At 42.3% G+C, this 13,930-nt stretch overlaps 1 protein-coding gene and 1 long non-coding RNA gene across 5 annotated transcripts in view; one reads left to right on the plus strand and one right to left on the minus strand.

Annotated features, from left to right (window-relative positions):
- Positions 1 to 2,379, minus strand: part of LOC143776063 (uncharacterized) — a 190,677-nt gene extending 188,298 nt beyond the window's left edge. Inside the window, exon 1 of the long non-coding RNA XR_013215761.1 lies at positions 1,844 to 2,379. This is a non-coding gene — a long non-coding RNA (uncharacterized LOC143776063). The remainder of the gene's footprint in view (positions 1 to 1,843) is intronic.
- TSPAN12 (tetraspanin 12) overlaps positions 1 to 13,930 on the plus strand; it is a 435,306-nt gene that overhangs the window by 278,492 nt on the left and 142,884 nt on the right. For all 4 annotated transcript variants that reach the window (XM_077264986.1, XM_077264987.1, XM_077264985.1 and 1 more), the window contains one exon: positions 3,612 to 3,719. In XM_077264986.1, the coding sequence (XP_077121101.1) occupies positions 3,612 to 3,719 (108 nt within the window). The remainder of the gene's footprint in view (positions 1 to 3,611; positions 3,720 to 13,930) is intronic.

Raw genomic sequence — 13,930 nt, forward strand, 5'->3', positions numbered from 1 at the left:
TCATATTTTAATTGTAGCCGAAGATAGAACACTTCACAACAGAAGATGAAAGTTAGACATTTAAACTTTGAATGATTATCCCTTTAATATAGACAGTCATACCACATAAAATAGTTATTAACCCCTTACTGACATCGGACGTATTAGTACGCCGATGTCAGCATCCCCCGCTTTGATGTGGGCTCCGGTGGTGAGTCTACATCTTTCCAGGGACATGTCAGCTGTTTCAATCAGCTGACGTGTGCCCACAGTTGGCCCGGTTCGAATCACAATCCACCCGCAGCTATTAACTAGTTAAATACCGCTGTCAAACTCTGACAATTCAGCTACATAGAGGCGATCTGAACATCATGTAGCTGAGCCAATTAGGTTGTGGCAGCTTCTAGTGGTAATGGTATCATTAAAAACATCAGCTCGGCACGCAAAAAATAAGCCCTCACCAAACCCGAGACTACGAAAAATGGAGACGCTATGGCTATCGAAAAATTGTGTAACTTATTTTTTTTTTTAGCAAAGTTTGGAATTTTTTAAAAAAGATAAAAAGATAAAAAATAACCTAGACATGTTTGGTGTCTATGAACTCGTAATGACCTAGAGAATCATAATGGCAGGTCAGTTTTAGCATTTAGTGAACCTAGCAAAAAACCCAAACAAAAAACAAGGGTGTGATTGCAATTTCACTGCACTTAGAATTTTTAAGCCCGCAAATGGCTATATTGACGGAAAAATTAAAAAGTTATGGTTCTGGGATGGAGGGGAGCGAAAAATGAAAATGCAAAACCGAAAAAAGCTCCAGCCATGAAGGGGTTAAATAACATTCCCTTCATGTTTACTTTACATCAACACAATTTTTTAAAATATTTTATTTTTTTAGGATGCTATAAGGTTTAAAATTATAGCAGCAATTTTTCATTTTTTTTCAATGAAATTTAAGTTTTGAAGTGACTTTGGGGGTCTTATATTTCTTAAAATACCCAAAAGTGATACTATTTTAAAAACCGCACCTCTCAACGTATTAAAAACTGCTGTCAGGTAGTTTATTAACCATTTGGGTGTTTTTCAGTCATTAATACCAATTGGCATAACAGAAAGGAAAAAACTTCACACTCTGTTAACCATTTATATGATGTAGTCACTCTTGACCGCAACATTTAAGGGGTTAAACAGATATGGATGATGGCTATGGCTATTGCAGAACGTTGTCAGCTATAGTGTACAGTTGACAGCTGCTGAATTGTCACTAGTGATGAGCCAATATACTCGTTACTCGAGATTTCCAGAGCACGCTCGGGGGTCCTCAGAGTATTTTTTAGTGCTCGGAGATTTAGTTTTCTTTGCCGCAGCTGAATGATTTACATCTGTTAGCCAGCATAAGTACATGTGGGGGTTGCCTGGTTACTAGGGAATCCCCACATGTACTTATGCTGGCTAACAGATGTAAATCATTCAGTTGCGGCAAGAAAACTAAATCTCCAAGCACTAAAAAATACTCTGAGGACCCCCGAGCATGCTCTGGAAATCTCGAGTAATGAGTATATTCGCTCATCACTAATTGTCACCCATTGGTGGATGCTATTCTCTTATATCTCGGGTCAGTAAAAAGACGTATTGGTGGTCATTAAGGAGTTAATAAAGTCATACTGACAGGATACCTTTAAGATAATTTTTTGTATGAACGGTATTGATTTTTCAAAAGCTACCTTTAATCCCTATGTTATGTAACGGGGGCCAGGGTGGTAGCCGTGGCGAGGAGCTGCTGTTGTTCCATCACACCCCGGTGCCCCGCTGCATTAATAAACTGTCCTTGTTGTGGTGTGCTGTGTTTGCAATGTATTTCACCCACCTGTGGGTCAGAAGTCTCCTCAGACTGCAAAGTCCCGATTTGTCTCAGCAACACACAAAGATTCTCAAAGTCCAGATTCATTTGCAACAGAACTTTACTTAATTACTTCAGCTTCATTAAAGACACCGTCCAATAGTCTTCACATGTCACAGATGTTCCACCTTCTAAGCTGTCCCTGGTCTTCCTTAACAACACATCATCTGGTAGGATTCTCCATTCCTGCAGTTTTCTGGATTGCCGGTCTAGCTGATCCCTGGTGAGGCGGCGTCCACTTTCCCCTTCCTTGGGCGAAATTACAGGATTACACTTCTAATCCTTGTCGGACCGTAGGTCCCGGACATCACGGGAGTTCCCAAAGGCCTAACCGCTGACCACTCCAACTGCCCCGATCACATCAGTCACAAAGACAGGCGTGTCACCCTTCTAATCTTCTAGAACAATCCTCCTCACAGACCCGTTCGTCTCACAACCTGACAGCTCTGCTCCACTCTACGTACTGACTGATTACCTCAGGGAGACACTCCTCCCACCACTACACTGGCTCCGCCCCCTTTCTCAACTGTCACTGCTCTGACTGAAACCAGTTCTTAACACAATCTAATCTCCTACTCTACAGTGCCCCGTAACACTAACCCACAACTACACTGCCATAACCCTTACCAGTGCTGACCTACCACTGCCACTGACTGTCCCTATTCCTGTCCCTAACACACAGATATCGGAACAGTGTCAGCCATTATCATATTATACAGTGTCAGCTCTCCTATATTACACAGGGCGCACAGCAAACACAAAACACACAGGAATACAGGGCTCAAACCAGCCGCCTGCACACCCCCTTACAGTTACATGCCAGAATTATACTTTTTCACCTATTTACAGTAAATGTATCTGTGACATTAGAAGCATACACGCAAATGGTGCACAAATGCACACCTGAAAAGATTTCCCACCAAGTGGGTACATTACAGTAAACCCTAAAAATAAGAGGACAATAAAGGAAAATGCACTCAATCATATGTAGGTCAATAAATATAAAGTATAGGACATGGTAAGAAAGGTTGAGAGCTGTTCTTCTTGTGGGAATAAGAGCTCACAGATTTCGTCTCTCGTATCTAATCTGGTGGCCTCAATGTTCAAGGATCATGATAATAATTACATGTTTCATAGCCTGTGACGTTATAGTGCAAGTATTCACTATTCTTGCTATAAAATGTCTAAGTACAATTTAAAGAGGGACCATTTTGTTTGTATTTCATAAAGAAGTACATTTGAAAATAGGCAACTTTGTAACCGGATCAGAGAAATTTGTTCCTTCTCCTGGATTGATCGTTCTCTCTGAATTCATGGATAAAATCTGTATTCCATTAAGACAGATTTTCCCATGGCTAAGATAGATGACAATTGGTGCTTTGAGGAGGGAAGGCGCAAGAGGCCGTTCTCCATAGAGCTTTATCAGCACCAATTGTCTTCTATTTCAGAAAATTGAAAATGGATTTTACCTGTGAATTGAGAACTTTGAAAATAAAAGATCAGTCCAGGTGGAAAAATAAGTGGCTATCTCTAATAAGATATAAATAAAATTAAAATGACGGTTACACTTTAAGTAAAAAAAAATGTGAAATATAAATGCTGCCAGGCAACGTGTTGGTTTTGTAAATTGCCACTATAATATTTTAGCATTGTCTGCTTATTTTATAGTCATGTCTAACCTGAAGGCCTGAAAGGTTTCTATGTCACTTGAATGTTGAATATTTTTGAATTTTAGGCTGTAATTCAGTGGTCGGATATGATTAGTTTGAAATCAAGAATGCCAAACTATGGTTTACCCAGATACCAATGGTTGACTAACGCATGGAATTTCTTTCAACGTGAGGTAAGATTTTATTTTTTTTTCATTAGTAAAAGCCGACTTTCCTGCTGGTTCATGTAGAAATCTCTCTTCATTTTTGCAGTTGTATCTCAATATTGCATGCTGTGCTCCTTATGCTTGAAACTAGCTGTTTCCAGCCATCTAACGCTCGGCACGCTCATTGCTATCTAATTAACGCTGCTGGTGATTATACTAAAGTAAATAATGACAACATTCAATAGCGCTTACGCAGGTGGTAAATTAACTTAAAATGAAGTTAATAACAATAATAATCATTAAAAATCTGAATAATACTAATAACCAATCCTGCAATTTAGTCGATATTGTTGTTGTCGATCAGCTACTGCATCATTGTCTGGATTTTTCTGCGGCCTGTGATATGGACCTGGCGACTCTTCTTGGCTCATTTTGTTTGGGAGAATGCGGATGCAATTAAATGTAAGTTTACCTTGGCTGAAGTGGTTGAATTACATAGAAAGGAAGTGCTGCGTGTGGTAATGTGGGGGGGCAGAGCCTCGTGTGGTAATGTGTGGGGACGGAACCTCGTGTGGTAATGTGTGGGGACGCAGCCTCGTGGTAATGTGGGGGAACAGAGCCTCGTGTGGTAATGTGTGGGGATGCAGCCTCGTGTGGTAATGTGTGAGGACAGAGCCTCGTGTGGTAATGTGTGGGGATGAAGCCTCGTGTGGTGATGTGGAGGGACGGAGCTTCGTGTGTTAATGTGTGAGGACGGAGCCTCGTATGGTTATGTGTGGGGACAGAGCCTCATGTGGTAATGTGTGGAGACGGAGCCTCATGTGGTAATGTGTGAAGACGGAGCCTCGTATGGTAATGTGTGGGGACAGAGCCTCATGTGGTAATGTGTGGGGACGGAGCCTTGTGCGTTAATGTGTGGGGACGGAGCCTCATGTGGTAATGTGGGGGCGGGATTATGTGTGGTAATGTGGTGGGGTCGCGGGATTATGTGTGGTGATGTGGTGGGGGGCGGGATTATGTGTGGTAATGTGGGGGGACAGGATTATCTGTGGTAATGTGGTGGGGGGGCAGGATTATGTGTAGTAATGTGGTGATGTGGTGGCGGGATTATGTGTGGTGATGTGTTGAAGGGGCGGGATTATGTGTGGTGATGTGGGGGGAGGGATTTGTGGGGGGCGGGATTGTGTGTGGTGATGTGTTGCGGATTGTGTGTGGTAATGTGGTAGGGGTTGGATTGTGTGTGGTAATCGAGTGGGGGGCAGGATTATGTGTGGTGATGTGGTGGGGGCAGAGCTACTCTGCAGGGGACGGGATTAGCGAGTAATCACGATGCCTCTTATATATATAGATGTAACTATGGAGACAACAAAAAAACTGAAAAAAAGCTGAATGGCACTAAGAAACCAGGTGGATACTCAGTAGTAGTAGTAACTATGGAGTATTACAAGATTCATATTAAAAGACGTTTTTGTCCATCTATCTTTAAGTGGTTGTCCAGCTTTAGGCTACAAGTCTATAGTCCCTTTATAAGACTGCAGACTTGTGAACCCTCAGAAAAGTGCACACTAACTACTGTGAGGATTCTCGTAACAGCACACGCATGACCACACGTATGCAATTTGCATGCATGCAGTTAGGTGTCGCCTAGACGTGCGAGGCCTCGCTCAGTGCAAATGTATTGAGTGAGGCTGGAAACATCTAGTCAGAATGTGGCTTGAAGTGACTGTAGACTTGTAGCCTAAGGCCGGCCAACCCCTTTAAATGAAAAATTAGGTTGCATTGCTGCCTTATTTTTTGCTTTGTGTATGACTGAAGGACATTGAACTATTGATGTGGTAGGACTATTTTGCACCCACCACTATATATGGCTATGTTGCGCTTTTTATCTATAAAAAAAAATGTCCAGAAAAAAATACCATTAATTATGCCTGGTGCGGTTCTGGTTGTTCCAGATACAGCGGAGTCCCAGACAGGAAAAGAACAGTCCACTTTCTGTAACTATTTTACTTAGGGATGAAACAATTCCTACTCGGTTTTGATAACCACACAGACAACACATCCAACATCCAAAAAATTTTGCCAGAAGGCTATATCCTCTCTGCTGAACAGCTCGGCACCCAAGAGAACTGTTTCTGTAATATTCTCTATGTAAATTTACCTGTTGGCGGGCCCGTCTGAACTAGGCGCTGTTGCCTTAATACACCCTGAGAGAAGCTGGTTTAATTAAATGAGTGGAAAGCACAGGTTCGCCTGCGGTTCAGCGTAGTGATTCACAGTCCTTAGAATATATATTTCTATTCCTATTTCCCAGTCAAATATTCCCCTCCCGTTCCGGTATAATCTTAAGAAAACTAGAGGAATAGTCCATCCTCGACTATATTAACCCCTTTACCCCCAAGGGTGGTTTGCACGTTAATGACCAGGCCAATTTTTACAATTCTGACCACTGTCCCTTTATGAGGTTATAACTCTGGAACGCTTCAACGGATCCTGGTGATTCTGACAATGTTTTCGCGTGACATATTGTACTTCATGATAGTGGTAACATTTCTTTGATATTACCTGCGTTTATTTGTGAAAAAAAAAACGGAAATTTGGCGAAAATTTAGAAAATTTTGCAATTTTCCAACTTTGAATTTTTATGCAATTAAATCACAGAGATATGTCACACAAAATACTTAATAAGTAACATTTCCCACATGTCTACATCAGCACATTTTGGAACCAAATTTTTGTTTTGTTAGGGAGTTCTAAGGGTTAAAAGTTGACCAGCAATTTCTCATTTTTACAACACCATTTTTTTTTAGGGACCACATCTCATTTGAAGTCATTTTGAGGGGTCTACACTGTGTTCCAAATTATTATGCAAATAATATTTCCTCATATTTTCTCTAAATTACCTATCTGAATTGCAGTCATTGTTATTTTCCAGTCATCTACTATTCTAGTATAATTGCAATGTTTTGGAAAAAACTGCCTATGAAGACAGTATCTTTTAAAAAAAAAAATAAACACTTAAAATGCATGTTCCAAATTATTATGCACAGCAGAGTTTTCAACCTTTTTTTTTTATTTTGAACAAAAAAATGGTAAATTGTGAAGTTATAAGCATTATCAGCTTATTACAAAATGAAATCAAACAGTTTTCAAGTGAAAACTTTATTCTAGGTGATGTTACATTTGCACATAGGACCCCTTGTTCGAAAGAAGCTTCTGAACTCTCTCGTCCGTTGAATTTGTCAGTTTTTGGATGGTTTCTGCTTCATGTGGACAGAATACCCTCCCAGAGCTGTTGCTTAGATGTGAACTGCCTCCCGCCATCATAGACACTCCTTTTGATGATGCTCCAGAGGTTCTCAATGGGGTTGAGGTCAGGGGAAGATGGTGGCCACACCATAAGTTTATCCTCTTTTATGCCCATAGCAGCCAGAGATGAAGATGTGTTTTTTGCAGCATGAGACGGTGCATTATCATGCATGAAAATGATCTTGCTGCGGAAAGCACGGTTCTTCCTCTTGAACCATGGCAGGAAGTGTTGTTTTAGAAACTCCACATAGATTATGGAGTTCATCTTTACCCCTTCAGGGATCATAAAGGGGCCGACAATCTCTCTCCCCATGATTCCAGCCCAAAACATTACTCCACCTCCTCCTTGTTGGCGCCTTACCCATGTTTTCATGGGGTGTCCATCAACCAGCCATCCTCCACTCCATCCATCTGGACCATCGAGCGTTGCACGGCACTCATCGGTGAACAAAACAGTTTGGGAGTCAGTCTTCATGTATCGTTTGGCCCACTGGAGCCGTTTCTGCTTGTTGCAGTGGAGAGAGGTGGTCGACAGGATGGCTTACGCACAGCTGCAAACCTCTGAAGGACCCTGCATCTTGTTGTTCTGGGGACGTTGGAGGCACCAGCAGCTTTAAAAACGTGTCTGCTGCTATGACAAGGCATTTTTGCAGCTGCTTTTTTAACCTTACGCAATTGCCTGTTGGAAAGAGTCCTCAATTTTTCCTTATCAGCACGCACACGTGTGTGCTGGGAATCAGCTACATACTTCTTGATTGTGCGATGATCACGATGAAGTGTCTTGACAATGTTGATTGTAGTCGTGCCTTGACCTAAATACTCCACAATTTGTTGCTTCTCGGCAGCCGACACATCCTTTTTCTTTCCCATTTTGGCAAAAAATGTAGGCTGCTTAATAATGTGGAACAGCCTTCTTAAGTAGTCTTGCCTTTATTTGGACACACCTGCCAAACTAATTTGCACAGGTATCTGCAATTGCTTTCAGTGATATAAAGAGCCCTGACACACATCACCATCAATGAGTTTAAATGACAAACAAAAAAATTCTAACCTTATCACTCCTAAACTCTATGTGCATAATAATTTGGAACACAGTGTATATGATAGAAAATACCCAAGTGTGACACCATTCTAAAAACTGCACCCCTCAAGGTGCTCAAAACCACAATCAAGAAGTTTATTAACCCTTCAGGTGTTTCACAGGAATTTTTGGAATGTTTAAATAAAAATGAACATTTAACTTTTTTTTACAAAAAATTTACTTCAGCTCCAATTTGTTTTATTTTACCAAGGGTAACAGGAGAAAATGGACTGCAAAAATTGTTGTACAATTTGTCCTGAGTACGCCAATACCCCATATGTGGGGGTAAACCACTGTTTGGGCGCATGGCAGAGCTCGGAAGGGAAGGAGCGCCGTTTGACTTTTCAATGCAAAACTGACAGGAATTGAGATGGGACGCCATTTTGCGTTTGGAGAGCCACTGATGTGCCTAAACATTGAAACCCCCCACAAGTGACACCATTTTGGAAAGTAGACCCCCTAAGGAACTTATCTAGATGTGTGCTGAGCACTTTGACCCACAAAGGGCTTCACAGAAGTTTATAATGCAGAGCCGTAAAAATAAAACAAACATTTTTTCCCACAAAAATTATTTTTTATCCCCCAGTTTTGTATTTTTCCGAGGGTAACAGGAGAAATTGGACCCCCAAAGTTGTTGTCCAATTTGTCTTGAGTACGCTGATACCCCATATGTGGGGGGGGAACCACCGTTTGAGCGCATGGCAGAGCTCGGAAGGGAAGGAGCATCATTTGGAATGCAGACTTAGATGGATTGGTCTGCAGGCGTCACATTGCGTTTGCAGAGCCCCTAATGTACCTAAACAGTAGAAACCCCCCACAAGTGACCCCATATTGGAAACTAGACCCCCCAAGGAACTTATCTAGATGTGTTGTGAGAACTTTGAGCCCCCAAGTGTTTCACTACAGTTTATAACGCAGAGCCGTGAAAATAAAAAATCTTTATTTCCCACAAAAATTATTTTTTAGCCCCCAGTTTTGTATTTTTCCAAGGGTAACAGGAGAAATTGGACCCCAAAAGTTGTTGTCCAATGTGTCCTGAGTATGCTGATACCCCATATGTTGGGGTAAACCCCAGTGTGGGCACACGGGAGAGCTCGGAAGGGAAGGAGCACTGTTTTACTTTTTCAACGCAGAATTGGCTGGAATTGAGATCGGACGCCATGTCGCGTTTGGAGAGCCCCTGATGTGCCTAAACAGTGGAAACCCCCCAATTATAACTGAAACCTTAATGTAAACACACCCCTAACCCTAATCCCAACGGTAACCCTAACCACACCTCTAACCCAGACACACCCCTAACCCTAATCCCCACCCTATTCCCAACCGTAAATGTAATCCAAACCCTAACCCTAACTTTAGCCCCAACCCTAACTGTAGTCTTAACCCTAGCCCCAAACCTAACCCTAACCCTAGCCCTAACCCTAGCCCTAACCCTAGCCCCAACCCTAACCCAAGCCCTAACCCAAGCCCTAACCCAAGCCCTAACCCAAGCCCTAACCCAAGCCCTAACCCTAGCCCTAACCCTAGCCCTAACCCTAACCCTAGCCCTAACCCTAATGGGAAAATTGAAATAAATATGTTTTTTTAATTTTTTAATTTTTCCCTAACTAAGGGGGTGATGAAGGGGGGTTTGATTTACTTTTAAAGCGGGTTTTTTAGAGGATTTTTATGATTGGCAGCTGTCATACACTGAAAGACGCTTTTTATTGCAAAAAATATTTTTTGCGTTACCACATTTTGAGAGCTATAATTTTTCCATATTTGAGACCACAGTGTCATGTGAGGTCTTGTTTTTTGAGGGACGAGTTGACGTTTTTATTGGTAACATTTTCGGGCACGTGACTTTTTTTGATCGCTTTTTATTCCGATTTTTGTGAGGCAGAATGACCAAAAACCAGCTATTCATGAATTTCTTTTGGGGGAGGTGTTTATACCGTTCCGCGTTTGGTAAACTTGATAAAGCAGTTTTATTCTTCGGGTCAGTACGATTACAGCGATATCTCATTTATATCATTTTTTTATGTTTTGGCGCTTTTATACGATAAAAACTATTTTATAGAAAAAATAATTATTTTGGCATCGCTTTATTCTGAGGACTATAACTTTTTTATTTTTTTGCTGATGATGCTGTTTGGCAGCTCTTTTTTTGCGGGACAAAATGACGCTTTCAGCGGTAGCATGGTTATTTATATCTGTCTTTTTGATTGCGTTTTATTCCACTTTTTATTCGGCGGTATGATTATAAAGCGTTGATTTTTGGCTCGTTTTTTTTTTTTTCTTACGGTGTTTACTGAAGGGGTTAACTAGTGGGACAGTTTTATAGGTTGGGTCGTTACGGACGCGGCGATACTAAATATGTGTACTTTTATTGTTTGTTTTTTTTTATTTAGATAAAGAAATGTATTTATGGGAATAATATATATTTTTTTTTCTTTATTTAGGAATTTTTTTTTTTTTTTTTTTTTTTTACACATGTGGAAATTTTTTTTAAAACTTTTTTACTTTGTCCCAGGGGGGGACATCACAGATCGGTGATCTGACAGTTTGCACAGCACTCTGTCAGATCACCGATCTGACTTAGAGCACTGCAGGCTTACCAGCGCCTGCTCTGAGCAGGCACTCGGTAAGCCACCTCCCTCCCTGCAGGACCCGGATGCCGCGGCCATCTTGGATCCGGGACCTGCAGCAAGGAAGGAGGTAGGAGACCCTCGGAGCAATGCGATCACATCGCGTTGCTGCGGGGGTCTCAGGGAAGCCCGCAGGGAGCCCCTTCCCTGCGCGATGCTTCCCTATACCGCCGGCACACCGCGATCATGTTTGATTGCGGTGTGCCGGGGGTTAATGTGCCGGGGGCGGTCCGTGACCGCTCCTGGCACATAGCGGCGGATGTCAGCTGCGATAGGCAGCTGACACCCGGCCACGATCGGCCGCGCTCCCCCCGTGAGCGTGGCCGATCGAGCTGGACGTACTATTCCATCCTTGGGAAGTAGGGCCCACCCCACATGGACGGAATAGTACGTCCAATGACAGAAAGGGGTTAAGTGATTCACAGAAGTTTATAATGCAGAGCCGTAAAAATAAAAAATCATATTTTTTCACAAAAATGATATTTTCGCCCCCAATTTTTTATTTTCCCAAGGATAAGAGAAGAAATTTGACCCAAAAGTTGTTGTCCAATTTGTCCCGAGTACGCTGATACCCCATATGTGGGGTGGAACCACCGTTTGAGTGCATGGCAGAGCTCGGAAGGGAAGGAGTGCCATTTGGAATGCAGACTTAGATGGATTGGTCTGCAGGCGTTACATTGCGTTTGCAGAGCCCCTAATGTACCAAAACAGTAGAAACCCCCCACAAGTGACCCCATATTGGAAACTAGACCCCCCAAAGAACTTATCTAGATGTGTTGTGAGAACTTTGAACCCCCAAGTGTTTCACTACAGTTTATAACGCAGAGCCGTGAAAATAAAAAATCTTTTTTTTCCACAAAAAATATTTTTTAGCCCCCAGTTTTGTATTTTCCCAAGGGTAACAGGAGAAATTGGACCCCAAAAGTTGTTGTCCAATGTGTCCTGAGTATACTGATACCCCATATGTTGGGGTAAACCCCTGTTTGGGTGCACGGGAGAGCTCGGAGGGGAAGGAGCACTGTTTTACTTTTTCAACACAGAATTGGCTGGAATTGAGATCGGACGCCATGTCGCGTTTGGAGAGCCCCTGATGTGCCTAAACAGTGGAAACCCCCCAATTATAACTGAAACCCTAATCCAAACACACCCCTAACCCTAATTCCAACGATAACCCTAACCACACCACTAACCCTGACACACCCCTAACCCTAATCTCAACCCTATTACCAACCGTAAATGTAATCCAAACCCTAATTTTAACCCTAACCCTAACTTTAGCCCCAACCCTAACTGTAGCCCCAACCCTAACCCTAGCCCTAACCTTAACCCTAGCCCTAACCATAACCCTAGCCCTAATGGGAAAATGGAAATAAATACATTTTTTACATTTTTTAATTTTTCCCTAACTAAGGGGGTGATGAAGGGGGATTTGATTTACTTTTATAGCAGGTTTTTTTTTATGATTGGCAGCCATCACACACTAAAAGACGCTTTTTATTGCAAAAAATATTTTTGGCGTTACCACATTTTGAGAGCTATAATTTTTCCATATTCTGGTCCACAGAGTCAAGTGAGGTCTTGTTTTTTGCGGGACGAGTTGACATTCTTACTAGTACCATTTTCGGGCACGTGACATTTTTTGATCGCTTTTTATTCCGATTTTTGTGAGGCAGAATGACCAAAAACCAACTATTCATGAATTTCTTTTGGGATGGGGGGCGCTTATACCGTTCCGCGTTTGGTAAAATGGATAAAGCAGTTTTATTCTTCGGGTCAGTACGATTACAGCGATACCTCATTTATATCATTTTTTTATGCTTTGGTGCTTTTATACGATAAAAACTATTTTATAGAAAAAATAATTATTTTTGCATCGCTTTATTCTGAGGACTATAATTTTTTTATTTTTTTGCTAATGATGCTGTATGACGGCTCGTTTTTTGCGGGACAAGATGACGTTTGTAGCGGTACCATGGTTATTTATATCCATCTTTTTGATTGCGTGTTGTTCCACTTTTTGTTTGGCGGTATGATAATAAAGCGTTTTTTGCCTCTTTTTTTTTGTTCACTGAAGGGGTTAACTAGTGGGACGGTTTTATAGGTCGGGCCGTTATGGACGCGGCGATTCTAATTATGTGTACTTTTATTGTTTTTCTTATTTAGATAAAGAAATATATTTATGGGAACCATATATTTTTTTTTTTTAGGAATTTTTTTTATTTTTTTTTACACATGTGAATATTTTTTTTTCACACTATAACATTGCCCCGGGGGGGGGGGGGGGTGTAACATTTTATAGTGTAAGATCGCTGATCTGACACTTTGCTGTGCACTGTGTCAAATCAGCGATCTGACGTGCACTCCTGCAGGCTTACCAGCGCTTGCTCTAAGCAGGCGCTGGTAAGCCACCTTTCTGCAGGACCCAGATGCAGCCCCGCGGCCATTTTGGATCCGGGGCCTGCAGGAAGGAGGATGTAGGAGACCCTCGGAGCAACGCGATCACATCGCGTTGCTCCGGGGGTCTCAGGGAAGCATGCAGGGAGCCCCCTCCCTGTGCGATGCTTCCCTATACCGCCGGTACACTGCGATCATGTTTGATCGCAGTGTGCCGGGGGATAATGTGCCGGGGGTGGTCCGTGACCGCTCCTGGCACATAGTGCCGGATGTCAGCTGCGATAGCTGACACCCGGCCGCGATCGTCCGTGCTCCCCTCGAGAGCGCGGCCGATAGCTATGACGTACTATCCTGTCGGTGGTCATACGGGCCCACCCCATCTCGACGAAATAGTACATCTAATGTCAGAAAGGGGTTAACAATATTCCAAAATTAACCATATTTATATACATATCCTCAAGGGCACCATGGACAAAGTCTGTTGGAGTTGAACCACTGCTCCATTTTATATTGTTCCACAGAGACTGCTCTTCCAGCAGACAAATAGGAAACACAAGCCTTGTCTGGGGTTCGCTGCGTGCTGTGCCAGTACCAAAGAGTAGCATAAAATTTTCAGTCACTGAACCGCAATAGAACGTGGTCCGTAAAGTCAATATATCTAAATACTGTATCTAACTATAGGCCTTGTGTCTCTTTGCGCCAAAAATTTATTGTGGTGCGTGCATGTTTACTTACTGCGCAGTTGCAGTGGCCTTTAGTGTCCTCTTGACTGGTCTGCTCAGAATAAAATAATCTGCACATGCAGGCAGATATGGAATTTCTCTAGCTGG

This window comes from Ranitomeya variabilis, chromosome 5 (assembly GCF_051348905.1).
Source record: "Ranitomeya variabilis isolate aRanVar5 chromosome 5, aRanVar5.hap1, whole genome shotgun sequence".
In the NCBI taxonomy this organism is placed as follows: Eukaryota; Metazoa; Chordata; class Amphibia; order Anura; family Dendrobatidae; genus Ranitomeya; species Ranitomeya variabilis.